General features: G+C 34.6%; 1 protein-coding gene across 1 annotated transcript in view; it reads right to left on the minus strand.

Moving 5' to 3' along the window:
• The window catches only part of LOC149785052 (contactin rig-6-like), a 29078-nt gene extending 18123 nt beyond the window's left edge, over nt 1-10955 (minus strand). Inside the window, exons 1-4 of the mRNA XM_089978769.1 lie at nt 10838-10955; nt 4867-4933; nt 3814-4116; nt 1542-1822 (exon numbers count right to left, since the gene is read on the minus strand). Of these exons, the coding sequence (XP_089834895.1) occupies nt 1542-1719 (178 nt within the window). The 5' untranslated portion in view covers nt 1720-1822; nt 3814-4116; nt 4867-4933; nt 10838-10955. The remainder of the gene's footprint in view (nt 1-1541; nt 1823-3813; nt 4117-4866; nt 4934-10837) is intronic.
• Nucleotides 10956-15703: the final 4748 nt, after the last annotated feature.

The raw sequence follows: 15703 nt of genomic DNA on the forward strand, positions 1-15703 counted from the left end.
CAACTTTAAAGTACTTATCGTCTAAACACATCGATCAAAATTCTTCAGAATTTTTCAATCCCAATCAAAGCAAGTTTTATCATTTTAATATACCATCAAATACAAATATAATCCGGATGAGAAGAGATGAATCACATTTCTTTATTATACAGTGAAGATATTTTGAACATGAAAGAGACAACACATACATACATACATACATGCACGCACGCACACTCACACAAACTCACACACACACACACACACACACACACACACTTACATACATCAAAAGATTTTAGTCAATACGATATATTTTCATAGACACCTGAAATTCTTCAGCTGACGTTTATGTATATTGTATCACTGTCAGCTGTTGTCCAGCTTTGTTTCTAGATCTGACGTACAGGATACGCGATACATTTTGAAATAGGGAATCGTTTACTTTTCGTTTGACTACATCTTTGCTTGCTTCTTTTGTGTTACAATATATATATATATATATATATATATATATATATATATATATATATATATATATATATATATATATATATATATATATATATATATATATATATATATTGTTTCGTTGTGTATTTAATTAAAAAACCAGCTTCATATCAACCCTTTTTTTAAAACTAATTAGTCTCTTTCTCTCTGTCTCTGAAGATCTTTTTCATATTGTTTCTATTTATAAAATATAAATCTTACAAATTGTTTATGTTAATTAAGCAGATTAAGTACGACCAGTGCAATAATCTTAATTATAATGGGACGGACTATCAAAACACTAATTTGTATTTCTTATTCTCTTCACGATTCATTGTTTCTGCAGTAAAAATCATTCCTTCACATTCCTTGCAACATGCGTTGCTCCATCTCTTTAAATGCAAAATTCGCATTCATGTGGACATGATCATTAGAGGCAAAGTATCATGAGAACTTATCGTGAAGTTAAAATTTAAATAAATTCTGATTTAAATAAATTCTGATGGAAGTAAGGATTCCAATGTTTTATATTCAATTCAACCCCTCTCTCTATATAGAAATATAATGTTGAAGAACTGAAAACCTTTGACAAGTTATAGAATTTACCCATTCTTGACCTTTTCACTTTGTGGTCGTAAACCAATTATAATTCTATGCACCTATTCGTTGGGGATCTCATAAAGAGAAATCGGAATTCGAGGAGACTTTAATATATAAGAAAAACAATATCAAAACTTATTCTGCAGCCTTGAACCTCTTTTACCCTCAAATCCTGCATGCAGTGGCTATTGATTAAATGTCATGTTCGTTAAGTACTAGAGGAATTTAAATTTGGAATGCTGAGTGATTGTCAAAAATGAGGAACAGACATAGCTCTTGGATTTGTTTGAAATTAAAACAAGGATTCAATGTTCGAAAACTTTACTAACAAATAATAATGGCGTTTACGGATATATGTACTTTAAGGTTGCACTCTCATTTTGTTCTTCTCTAATGGCGAGGATGCTTACAAGGAAAGACCTCTGAATATACAATTATTCATAATAATCCGAGTAGTAATCAGTACTTACAAAATACTTGGACACTGATCGGCTGACTGTATGTTGTTCCAAATTCTGTCGTTCCCTGGCATATATATTTTCCAACATCATCTAAGCAAACGATATTAATTTTCAGTGAAGGGCTTGAAATGTTCCAGAATACCCTCATGGAGGATTGAAGATGTCTGTATTGAGAATTCTCAACCATTCTACCCGTTTAACCGCACTGCCGTCGATAGAACAATGCAGAGTCAAACTATCTCCCATTTCTATGCTGTAATTGTACTCACTGACCTTAACTGTTGGCTTATCTGCAAAGAAACGAACACATAAATTACGAAGGTTGGGGTATGTCCTTATTTTTATGTTCTTCCCCTTCAACATATGCATATGTCGTAACCCTTTCTTTTTTCTGAAAATCGAGACAACATATTTATTTTACTTGAAAGAAAGAAAAAATAAGAATTTATCACAGATAGCATATACTCAGTTGCTGAATTACTAACATGTGTTATTTAACTACGTATTACATTAAGTTCAACTTGCAGCGGATGAAATTATAGAATTATTTACCTAACTTAACTGTAAGTATATTTGGACTTTTATTTGTAGTAAGGTAATATATGTACATTATTTATCACATGTCTATTGCTTGGAACCCTAGTTGCTGCAAATCAAATTGGAAATAAATCTCTTACATCCCACTCTGAGCTTGATATCTTATTATTATTATTAGTGTTATTGTTGCTGTTGTTCATAAATAAAGAGGAATTGCACCTGAAATGTAAGGGCTCCAGTATATTCTATTCATCATTGCCCCTGTTTCTATAGAAATATCATTGTTGAAGAGCTGGAGAAATATATAAGAGTAATCTGGGTGAATCAATCAAATGCAATGTTGATTTGAAACTTTTAAAACGGAAGCAAAGTATTTGAATGTGTCATTTGAAAGCAATCCTAACAAAATAAATTGATAAAAATCGACAAGTATTTATATCAGTCAATCCTTACATCAACATTTCCAAAGACTGTCGAGTCAAGATAACGTGACTATAGATATAAATGCAGAAAAAATTGCAATGTATAGATAAACAAGACACCGGAAGGATTTCATTGTGAACCTTATAATAACAGCAATACCAACAAAAATAAAACCGATATTTTCAGTGTGAGATCCTTGTAGCGACTGAGAATTTAAAGCATACAACAGGTGAGTTCTTTTGTGGCAGGAGGAGGTACCAAAGTTTTAGTAGTTATTTTTGGGTGCATACAGTATTATTGGTATTGTAATTCACGTACACGGCAAATCAAACTTACTGCGATACACGAAACTACTGGACAACAATATTTTTATCTTTCGTAGGCCAATATTTTCCATCCAGAGGTCGAATTTCTTTTGTAAATTCTGCCAGCCCTCACCGCGATAAGTGAAACTTTTCATGATATTAAATGTTTTCTTTGATAAACAGATTTTCTTTCTAAAGTTTATGGGCAATAATATCATTTTGTATGAGCCGCAGTGATATCAGATTGTAGTAGGCAAACCCAGTTGGAAACTCTAATGATGCAGGTAATCTGTACAATGTAGATCAATTTCATTCAATTTAATACATGTTCTCTCCTTGTACCTTTAGGGAGATATCTGATCCTTCAACAGTGTCTAAGGGGGTGGATGCAATACATCTATAGATTGACGAATCCGGTGTCTTGACGTCTGATATGACGAGAGGCGGCATTTGTATGGTCCAGAATTTTGTATCCGATTTCTTTACTGGATACCATGGTTGATTTAACTTCCATTTAGTGGATGTAATGGTCTCACCAATGGGATTCACCACGCACTCGAGAGTTACATTTGTACCAGATACAGCTTTGTAGTTGGTGATGGGAACTGTAATCTCCGGTTCTGCTGACAAGACACGTTTGTAATAAGATTCTCTCACAAATAATAGAAACTTTCTAAGAAACTAAATGCACAATGTTAAAGTAATTAAATGCGTAATTCTTTAAATTATTTTCTGCATCAAAACCTGTTAGCACAAAATAATGGGGAAACTTTGTAGGGGCATTACAAACCTGAAGTCATTAATAAAATAAAAAGTAAGGATGGTAACACTGTTCTTTGATAATGTTTACCATTTGTGACGGTGCATGTCAATTCCAGAAATGGTATATAAAAATCATTTCTTGCTCTTGGCAGTAGCAAACAATATAAAAGCATCTTGTCATGGTACAGGATATTAAGGTACTCATTTTCAGTAATTACAAACAAAGAATTATCAAGCGGCAAAATCATTCTTACCGTGGACAGACAGTAGTAATTGCCTTAAAACTGTTCCTGAGGCTGTTGTCACTTCACAGGTATATTTCCCACTGTCGATGAAGGTGGCATTCTTGAATGAGATCTGAATACGCACCCAATCGGAAATCTTGCTAGAAGACCATGTATATCTTGTTCCATTAGTTAACCCTCTTTCAACTGTCTCGTTCTGGGTAAAATACCATCGCCAATTCAACAACTGCATATTACTCGGAAAATCGCAGTAGAGTGTAACATATTCACCTCGGAGAATAGATTTATTGTGTACTGTCATATTTTGTGCGCCTGTACAGATTATTTAAAAAAAAAAAAAACATTAGTGAAACATGTCACCAACGAGATCAATATAATGAACAACTTGGTACTCTTAAATATATTGGGTAATAAAAAGGAAAGAAAATATGTCAAGAAAAAACAAACAAAATATAAACCACATGCTTAATATCCATTTGCTTGATATAGAAGCAATAGAATATATTTTACACCAAAACTGCGAAAAAACGCGTATAACTTTAGGTGTTATTTTCATTTACTTCGATGATAATGATTTTAGTGGTGGTCATAATGATGACAATGACGATAATAATGATGGTGATAGTAGTAATAACGGCTGTATGCTGAGTGTCTGTAAATTTACGAGTTCTGTCAAATCTAAGTTATATTTGTAAGTCATGCTAGTTGCAACTGTACCTGCTAATTGGTAATGATTCATTGCGGTTCAATTGTGTTAAAATGATAATTAACTTCCATTGTTTTCCGTATAATGAAAAATAACCATTGATGGAGAGAATCTGAAGAGTTTTGCAATTGTTAAAAAGAAGAAGAAAACAAAAAGAAATGAACAACAAAATAAAAAAAGGTATGAAAATTGGAGGAAACTGGAAGACCGACCAGCTTTCGATAGAATGACAATTCACCCGTATGATGAAGATTTATTTATCCGTTTCAAGCTGATAATTGTGTGTGGTATTTTGTATTCTTGTACAATGTATTCATCGTTTTTGCTTAGAGAATTCTTCCGTACTCTCTTCTCACCTGCTAAGATTACAATACATCCCCACCATAAAACTGGATAAATAGGTGAGATGGTATGGATGACTTCCTGGAAATAAAATAAGTAAATGGTTTAATCAAGTGCAAAAATATAATTTGCTGCAATATAAAACAAAAACTTCTGGTGGTATTTTGAAAATTAATTCTTGTTTGCAATAATGTTACTTACACAATATAGCAAACCGTGCAGCATTTAAGGCACCTCAGCAAAAATATGCTATGTAATGCCAACAAAAGATACAGTTTTAGAAATGCAAAATTATATTGCACACATTATGTATATTTAATTTGCGTTGTTTGTTAGTTTTTTTTAAATTTGTTTTTATTTCGTTTTATGCTATTGTAATGTAACATTGGATGTTAGACTTAACCTGGTCCAAAATCAAGTTTATTTTATACTTGACCTGAATCATTAATTTTTTAAAAGTTTATTCTGTAAACAACTAATACATAGCTAAAATATTCCCTATGTCCATGGGTTTATTATCAGGATCATTATTAATAGAAACAAATATGTTTATTTGGGTCTTGTTCTAGGTTATTGGGATTCCACTACATTCTACCTGGTGTACCTGACATTGTCCAGGTTATCTATTATAATGTTAGCAACATACTTTCTGATAATAACTAACATTTTATTTTGTAAATATTATGAACTTTCTAGAAGGTTATTTTCCATTAGGTAATGTTTTTTGTTTTAGAAAATGTTAATTGTGACCTGAGGTCAAGTAGGGGACTACATATTCTTGTCACTGTAAAGATTATTCATTCCTGCTTAAGATCTAGCAGAATCAGTTTATATTGTTGTTGTGACCTGTAGATCATTTTCAATTTAAGTGATTTTCCTCTGGAAAATAAAAAAGTTCTCCGATAACATTTTCAGACAGAGACAATCACGGTGATTCATAGTGAATTCAAACCTGGAATTATATTTATGTGTTGCAACAAAAGACTGTTGGCACATCAGCATTATACAGGTCATCACAAAGACATCAACACTTCAGTGTTGGGCTTCATTTGGATTTATAATAAGGCTTATTTAGAAATTTAACACTGCATTAGGAACATACCATATAGCCAGGCACTAAGGATACGCAGAATTTGCTCCGACGACGAAACATTCCAAAACAGGTCTGAAGAGTTATCTAAACATTTGACTTACCGAGGTTATGACAAAAACCTGATTGCGGAGGCAATCCAAAGGGCGAAACAAACAAACCGCAATGACCTCCTAAAATATAGAGAGAAGGAAAAGGCTATGTAGGATACCATTTATCCTGACCCACCATCCAGACAATCCCAAAATAGGTAAAATCATCGGGAAACACTGACCCATCTTGGAATCGTGTGACGCACTAAAGTTAATACTTCAGAACAAACCTGTAGTAGCCTACCGGAAACCAAAAAAAAAAAAAAACCCAAGGACATCCTGGTCAGGGCGAAGCTAATGCCAATCACTAACCAGGACCACACTAGTCAATCTAGCCCCTGTAGCGATAAAAGGTGCAAAACCTGCCAACATATGATAGAAACCAGGACATTTTCTAGCACAGTGACTAGAGAAAAGCTGAACATAATGGATCAAACAAAACGTGCAAAACAGAGAATGTAATTTATTTCATCACATGTAAGAACTGTAGCATACAGTATGTCGGAGAAACTGAAAAACTACAGAAAAGGATCAACCTTCATATATCTGATTGGATGACAAAAAAGCTGTACAGAAACCCAGTCGCAGAATACTTCTCCTCCCGTGGCCACACTTTCAGTGATATAACACTTATGGCAATTGCTCACAACCCCAAATGGAGTTCCGAAACCAGGAAAGAAAAAGAATCTTACTGGATACGCCGCCTTAGAACACTGAAACCAAGCGGTTTAAACCAAGAAGACTAGAAAAAGACAGTCATTCACAAATAAAATTATCTTTTTGCAGCCGACATGTTTTCTTTTCAATAATTCTCTAAATTTGCTTATTAGTCACCCAATAGCCTATAATTACAACTATAACAATGATATAATTTGCGCGTACATAAATTTACATAAAATAACAGATGTTGCTGTGGCTCATCGATTTCGAGGTCAATATAAAATATCTTCCAGCATCAGCAACAAGTCATAGTCATGAAAAGTTTTGCAAAGACAACGTTTCTTCTGTTTTATTTGTTTGTCTTGTCTATGTTTTGTATTTGCCTTTGAAAAAGGCTCATTAAGGACACACGGTACTAATTGTACTGAAGAACTATGAAGCACTCTAGAAATGGGATATTTACGGTTTTGGTGGTCTATAATTGGTTAATAATGAAAATTAAAATTTTAGTAAAACTATCTTTTGAGAGCTTATCCTATATGTAATTTTTTAAAAATATAGACAAAATTCTATTGATGCAATTTTAGTATTTTTACAGGCTTGACTTAGGAGTACTCAGTAATGAAAGTAGCACCTGATTCATTTGGTGCAGAATCAATAACATGTGTTTCATGCACATGTTGATAAACAAAATACCGCGGCTCATATGGTATTCTCCATACATAAGCTTGCACCAAGGTTAGTTGTGCATGGTGAACTATAGGTCTCATCATCAGCACCCAGAAATTTTAAGTTATTGAATTTGAATATGATAGTGTTTCCATATGTTTATCATTGGAGTTGAATTAGTACCGTGAGTCCTTAAGAGTCGAAAGCGCTTAGGCTAGATAGATACTAGTTTTGCACTGTTCGTAGTCAGTTTATTACATTTATCTTAATCCCTGACAAACGTGATCCCTTGCTGCATCCAGTGCACTTGAAAGGACTGTTATTCGCCATTTGATTTGTATTTGGGAAATCGCTAAAGGAATCGACCATGGGATGCAATTAGCAGCACCAATCCCATATCTTCTAACCAACAGCTACAAAATACAACAGAACCATAGCAATTCTTAAACAAGAATGGTTCTTAATCGAATGACAGGGCTCGAGTGTTGACTTTTGGTTGTGCGTCTCGCTCAAGCGCACAAAAGCAGTCAGTATATTGGAACTGGTAGCAAGTCCATATGATCATGTCTCTGATAGGATGACTGCTCATGCATGCTGCTAGCAAGTCAACCAAGCTTTCAGTTTTTTACGAGATTCCGCTGAGATATATGGGGAGCGGGAGGGAGGGCTTGGTGGAGGTGGGAGGAGGCTTCTGGGTGTATCAAGTAATGTGTCACTTCATATTACGCAAACAGGAGTAAGTTGCCGCCTTGTGATCAAGCAGCTGTCTCAGGAAGAGCAGGAAGCAACCTTCAAAAGACCAGGAATCACAAAATGAGGGGTTAACTTTCCCTTGGATTTCATTGAGAAAATTTACTCCAAATCGTGATCTGGTTGGATGTTAGATATTTGAAACTACTTAACACTAAAGTTGGCAGGTGAATCTTAACACATGATTAATCACCTATCAGTGTTAGTTGGCCATAAAGGGAGGTCAGTGAGCCTAGCATTTAGTATACCACAAAATTTACCCATCTGTATGTTCTTATTTACACCATGCTGGATACGCTTAATAACATCTACTTACTCTTTCAATCATAATTCACCTTCAGCATATGCTGTCTATTACTAACGACCGCCTAGTTTGGAACTAGATGATTAATTCACCATTTTGAACGTTGGATAGCTCATACAGTATTCGGCATAATGTTCAATAATGGAAGCTGAATTACAAACGTCTTGTCCATTTGTTTGTGGATTAATCTAATGATATTCTTATTTTGATATTCACATCAAGCAAAAAGAAAGGGACGGGGAGTGGGGGAAAGTAGGATAAATACATTATAATGTGTATAAACCAACCAGTTTCTTTATATTAATTTTTTTTCATAGATTTGTAAAATAACATATATGCAATAATCAACAATATAATATATAATAACTTTCCAAAACAAACATATGTATTATATCTTCATGCAAATACAAAACGGTTTATGGACTAGATTTAGTGCACAAAACATTGCTTTTTTTCCCTGTTTCAAAAGTGTGTAAACACCTAAATTTTAAATATTTTATTAAGTGTTGGTATCCTTGAATATGTAGGTATTGTTTAAAAGATCTTTGAATCGATTGCACTTTAGTGATATTTAAAGTTGTTAAATCAGCTTATATCAGTTAAAACAAAATACTAAATAAGTACAAGTGATAACTTTACAATATTTCACAGAATGCTCGCTGCAATTGTCGTAATACGAAAGGTATATTTCAAGTACATTCAGAATCAGAAATTTCACGATGCAGGCTCAAACAACCACTATAGAGTGCCTATAGAGTAGTAAGCAGTTAATATATAATATATTGTTTTACGATTCATTATATTACGGATTCCATAACATATGTAAACAACAATTAGGTCCATTTCTTTAAAACTAAAGCCCAACTAGTACAAATAGTATATTTACTGAAACTTTTTATACCAATTACAAACTGAGATGTGAACTCCTAAAGCAAGGAAGACATCAGTCATTATTAACAATACCCACAACCTTTTTAATTATCTCCTCAGTGAAGCCAATGCTCGTGTATTGTATTTCTGAAGCTATACAATCATGTCTCAATCATGGGAATATGATTTCACTCAGGTGTTATTACCAAATCTCAGTGATTGGCATACTATTTCTTTATGCATTGTCTTAGTACATTTTCTCAACTCTTTCATTTTTGTACACATAAGCTGTATCAGTTTATCTAGAAATACATTCGTTCACGAGTTTCTTTTTCTCAATTTCAGATTTTAACGTTTCACATTTTTCATTTCTATAGTCACTGTCCAATTTCTGACAAATTACAATTTTAAGCAATGATTGCTGCTGATCGCTCTAGGCGATTAGTAATATACAATGTGTTCATGTGAATCTTGATGGCCAGCTTACATACACATAGCTTGGGTGTCGGGCGGGCACTCCCAGGTCTCATCTGGAAATTTCTTTTCTTCTTAAGATGAAATTACATCAATTCAAAAATAATACTGGGGTTATGGGGTTACTATCTCATAGCCTGATCTCTCTTGCTTTTTAATCAAGGCTGACCTATCCATAGTAAATCTCCTTTGGTTCTGTATTTTAATATTATCATTTTTACAATTAGAGAGTTTTGCATGCATCGTAGTGTCATCATACCTTCTAACAATTACATCAAAATCCATTTAGTACAATATCTATGAAAAAACATTTATCAAACATTGTTGCAAACGGATTTGCTGTACTTTGGTCAACTGAGTGTATATTTTGATAAAATTTAAAAATAATCAGGTAAAAGAAGTCAACAATGAGTTCGCAAGAATAGTGACATTCTTTTTCTTCGTCTTGAATGCAGCTCCCTTAAAAGCATCTATTTATGAGAATTTTCTATTAGACCAGTATAAAGACCATGGAAATTGGCATATTCGCCTCCTGCCGTGTTCATTAAATGTGCAAATTTTAGTAAAAGAAAATAATGAATTTGACTCTGATACCGATATTAAAATCTTCACTGTTCTGCAAAATTATATTATTCACGCAAAAATATTTCCATGACTCAACATGACTGTATATGACATAACTAGAGCCAGTTGTTAGTTATTTTCTTCTTCTGCATAACGTTTATCATTTGTTTTCGGCTTTGCCATCACATCAAGCTAATTTCCCTTTCCGTCTCACTGTTATTGAACGTTCGATACTTCACTTTTCTCGCATATGTAAACCGATGTTTGCATAATGAACATGTGGTATATGTACTTGCTACGCGTCACTCAACGTTTCATTACGCATACCTACGGATATTTTATGATTTTCTTACTTAACTTGAAAATGCAATGTGACGTTTATGAAATTCATTTATTTTACAGGAGCTATTAACATACACGCCACGAGCATGTTTCCCAACCCTGAATGTACTAACTTTCTATGATTTCTGATCACAGCAATACATTTTGTTTAAACTAAATACCAGACTTACCATTTCACATATGTTCCTTGTTGTTTGTCTCTTTTACGTGATATACTTCCGTGTTGTGCGATACCATACGAAGCTCTTGCTGAGTGCAGTCATTCCGTATCATCACATCCCGAATCACTTAAGTGCCTCGTTTTAAAATTCTCGCTTAAGTAGCTAATGATTTCCCGTTTGACACAGCAAGGGGTCAAGATAAATACATTTGAAGTATATGGTTTAGCAGTTTCAAGTAGTTGACGGAGTAGGTATGGAGGGATTTCTCTGGGGGTGGGATGGAATTTAATCTTAGGATGTCACTACGGGACAAAAGGAGAAAGCATTAGATGTCATCATGGGTGTAACACTAAGTTAATCTTGATATTAGAATGTCACTATGTGTCGGGGCAGGGTAACGAAAAAGGACGGATTTTTCGGGGAAGAAATAATAATTTAAAATGATGCTGACACTATGGGTATGGTGGACAAACATATAAAAGTAGACAATCGTCCTTGGATGTAAGAAAATAAGCTACATACATGTAGTAGTGTTTTACTGCACCTCAGCACACATGTGACTATATGGTGCCAACTAAATATAACATTCAAAAAATGCAAAAAAGTAAATTGCACAATTGTTTTGGAAGATAAATCAGTCCAAATAAAAACAAATGTTGAGTAGAACAAGAGAAAATATAAAACGTTTATCTATTAAAATTACGTAAACTGTAAAATAATAGAGGTAACACAAAAAATCCTTAAAAGTGTATACAATTTGTTGTATAAACCTCCTAAAAATGTTTGGGGGTGGGTGGTTACATTTTCGTACAGTTTCTTCATGCAGTTCACGTCAAACTACTTCTGTCTCACTTGCATATTATCCATTCCTGTTGAGGTTCAACCTGCATGAGTCGGGTAGGTGTGTCCGAGACGCAATAGTACAACCCCATCTCTACGAAAGTTTCGGTACGAGGGATGCCACTCTCCAAACAGTGATCTTTATGTTCTTAAGTTTCTTAGTGGAGTGTTTCATTCCACACATTTTGCCAAACATGACAAACATGCTGATTAATAAATATTTGAAGTCAGTATATGGAATCTTCCATTCGGAAATGGGTGACTGCATGGTAGCATTCGCCGCTTCTTTAGCCTTTTCATTACCCTCTATACAAATGTGACTAGGCAGCCAAAGTACAGACTACATTTCCCAAGACTGTATGATGACATCCTTTACCTGTAATATCAGAGTTATTAACGGAATGTCGGACGTACGATTTTTCAAAGTTTTTGGTATAGAAAGGATATGATTTTTTAGAGGTTTCAGTTCACATTAAAATTTTCATATGTCTATAATTTCTGTACCAACATTTGAGGTTTTATTCTGTAAATCCTATAAATTGCAAGAGATGGTGCGTTGCAACAATAGCTTCAACTGTGTCTCCATCTTTCGAACCGTTTGTGTATGGCTATAATGTGATTATCTGATTTCACTGAGTTTACTCTGAAAAGAAGAGCATCCGCTAAAGACTTTTTTGAACTGGATGTTTCGATAACATCTCTAGTAATTTGAGATGAAGTAATTTTGAAATATTTGCAGCACATATTTTTCCTGATTCTTGGTGACAGCGAATTTATTTGCCAAAAGGTGGGATTAAATTTGTTTTTTAAAATGTACAAAGTTTGGTGTTTGGGCCTCATTGATATTAGAAAAGGGAACTAAATTAGAAGCGGCCAAAGTCAACATAGAATACATGACCACAGAAGCATAAATTCAGAAACATAAGGCAAGGTTAGACTGTGATCTTGAGATGCTTGTACAACACAAAGAGGTAGCTGCTACAGCAGCAGAACCGAGATTTCTGGAAGTTTAGGAGGAAAATGTTTGGTCATTAACATCGAATGCAGAACTTTCTGACCAGATAGATCCAGTTGAAAGAACAGAGAAATTTCTAAAACAAGAGTATTATTTCACCATAATATGTACCTCGGTCTTGAGTCCCACACTTACGACAGTGCGCCACAACTAGATCAAGAACAGACAGCATATAAGACCCTGTTAAACGTTAAGGCTCAGTCGTTTCTACAGGACACCCGGAAAAATGTGTCCCAAATGTTGACAATAATAGTGATATCACATACAGATTAACCATTTTCCTCTTTAAGAAGGATCTTCGTCTAACGAGACTCACAACATTTAACGACAGACCAGAAAATTTCGCTGCATGGAAATTCAGTTTCAAGAACGTTATGAAGAAGAGATTGATCTACTCGTTATGTGGTTGAATGGAAATGCCAAACAGCATGCAGTCAGCATGCGAACATTCAGCATTAACAATCTGGAGAGTTGACTCCAACAAATATGTTAAAGGCTGAATGTGAGATATGGTTAACCAGATATAGCTGAGGCAGCCATTACACTTAAGCTATTCAAAGTACCAAAGTTGTCACCTAAAGATAACAAAAGGCTGTATGAGCTGACTGATGTCCTCTGTGAAATAGAGTTCGCGAAAATAGGATGTTAAATATGTATCACTGCTTGCTTTTTTATTTTTCTGGTGTTCTGCCGATAGTAAGCAAACTCCCACATAGACTTATAAAGAAAGCCATGAAGTACCCTCCCCTCTATTTTCTTATTTTGCTGAGTTAGTCAGAGATGCCTGTCTAGGTAGATGATATAAAAATGACATTGCAGATACCATTAAGACTTACCTGTTTAACAAATGACGACCATCCATTTTTGAACCTTATAACAATTCCTTGGAAGTAAAGACGACAATTTGTTACTTTAGAGGAGGCATGATAGAAGCTGTTGATACTTCATGCGACATTGGTGCTACTTTTTTCCTGAAGACCATGAGTGATGACGAGCCAGGTGTCTCAGTAGAAGATATAAAATTTGTGTTGGACTCCAGGGATTAACAGGGCAACTAGATAACACGACGTCCCATCAAAGTTGACAGAGTGAAACTGCCAAACAACAAGACTCAGGCAGAGAAACGTGCCAGAATATTTGACTCAAGTCTATACAGAAATCCAGAGCAATAGTTATAGGTTACTGCATTTCTGTGGGAAAATATGAACGAGTTTTTCGGATAGAAATAACTGCACGACATTGGGAGTGCAGTATATCCATCTGACCAAACGAGTTCATATTTTTCCATACAAATGCAGTAACCTTTTCATTATATGCTCATTTCCTTATTCTACGTACGGCTTAATTATATAAACAAAAATACATTTCAAGAAACAAAGTAATTGCAGGCTTAATTATATAAACAAAAATACACTACAAGAAACAAAGTAACTGAATGTATGCCGTATCCCAAACTAAATACACATGCGCAGATTCATCATTACACAACACCATTATTAATGCGCCCATAACTCCCCCCAGATAAATTTGAACTTAGTAGCGCACTTGACAAAAAATCGAAAGAAAATGGCGTTTTGGTCTACTTAAAATTTAAATTTGGAGTCATATTGTAAATCAATGCGCATTGCAGCAACATTTCCATTTGATCTGGAATGAATAGATTTTGATATTTTTGTCGATTCTACGAAATTTCGTGATTATGGACTGGATTTATCTGGGCGCATTCTACATGAAGTACATCGGATTTCAGCAGCGTGTTGACATCTGCAAGCGTGTTTCTGTTCTGTCATTGAATATTTGAAATCATAATGTTGGAAAAATATGAAGTCTTTCAATTGCATTATCAAAAAGACGCTATGGAATATAATGTTTAGTTCATTTTCAGTGCAGTAAGGGTGATGTAATTGCACTTGAAATAGAGTCGAAATTACAGTACAATTTCGAAATGTGTAATCAAGCTTAAGAACCCATGACATGGCTCATGTAATTCGGATTTGCAGAACTAAGAAAGTACATTCTGAGGAAAATCAGGATGTAAAACTAAGTATGTTTTTTGCCGTTCTTACTACCAGCTACAGAAGACCGTTTATGCCTTGTCACTTGCATGTTATTTGTAGGGACCCAGACCTGTCTGGTGACTATCTCTAGCCTAAATCCGAAAAAACGCGGAATGTGGCAAAGCAGCTGGTATGTGGCAGTCTACGAAACATCTGCTTTAGTTCATTCAGAAACAAATTTAATCAACTAATGAGTAAAAAGTCCATTATGTGAGTGTACATGATTTGTTTACAACGTAGTTCCTAACACATTACTGGGCACACGTGAGTGCAATATGGAGTACACGTGAGTGCAATATCGTAAAAAATTGCACGATTCTGATAATGTAAAGTTAACGGAGAACAAATGAGCACATAATAAAGCATTTTATTGCATTCATGAAGAGTATATTAGAAAGAGGTCATGCTGAACCTGCACTTTCTTTACAAGACGACGAAGAATGATGGTACCTTCAGACATTAGGTGTTTACCATCCTATAAAGCCCTATCAAATTAGAAGTGTGTTTGACTCGTCTGCTAGATTTAACAGTGTATCTCTGAACTACGTGCGCCTTACGGACCCTGACTTTACAAACAATTTGCTCGGTGTTTTCATGCTATTCCAAAAGAAAAAAAACAGCAACAGCAGACATACAGCAAATTTTCTACTGCTTTCTTGTCAAGTCAACTCACATAAATTTCCTACGATTCCTGAGGTACAAAGACAACAATCCTTAAAAAGATCTTATAGAGTATCCCATGTGTCTCTACGTCTTTGGAAATAGTCCATCTCCAGCTATTGTTACATATGGATTAAGAAAGATAGCAGAGATGAGAAAGAGAAAAAAAATTGGCAGTGATGTCAGAAAGTTCCTTGAAAAGGACTTACATGAGTACGACGACTTAAAATATGTAACCTTAAGTCATCAAGCCATTGCCTTATTGAACAAAAAACCGCAAACTACTCTCCACTAGGAAGATAA

The sequence above is a fragment of the Sinohyriopsis cumingii genome, chromosome 13, assembly GCF_028554795.1.
Source record: "Sinohyriopsis cumingii isolate HCF-2022 chromosome 13, ASM2855479v2, whole genome shotgun sequence".
In the NCBI taxonomy this organism is placed as follows: Eukaryota; Metazoa; Mollusca; class Bivalvia; order Unionida; family Unionidae; genus Sinohyriopsis; species Sinohyriopsis cumingii.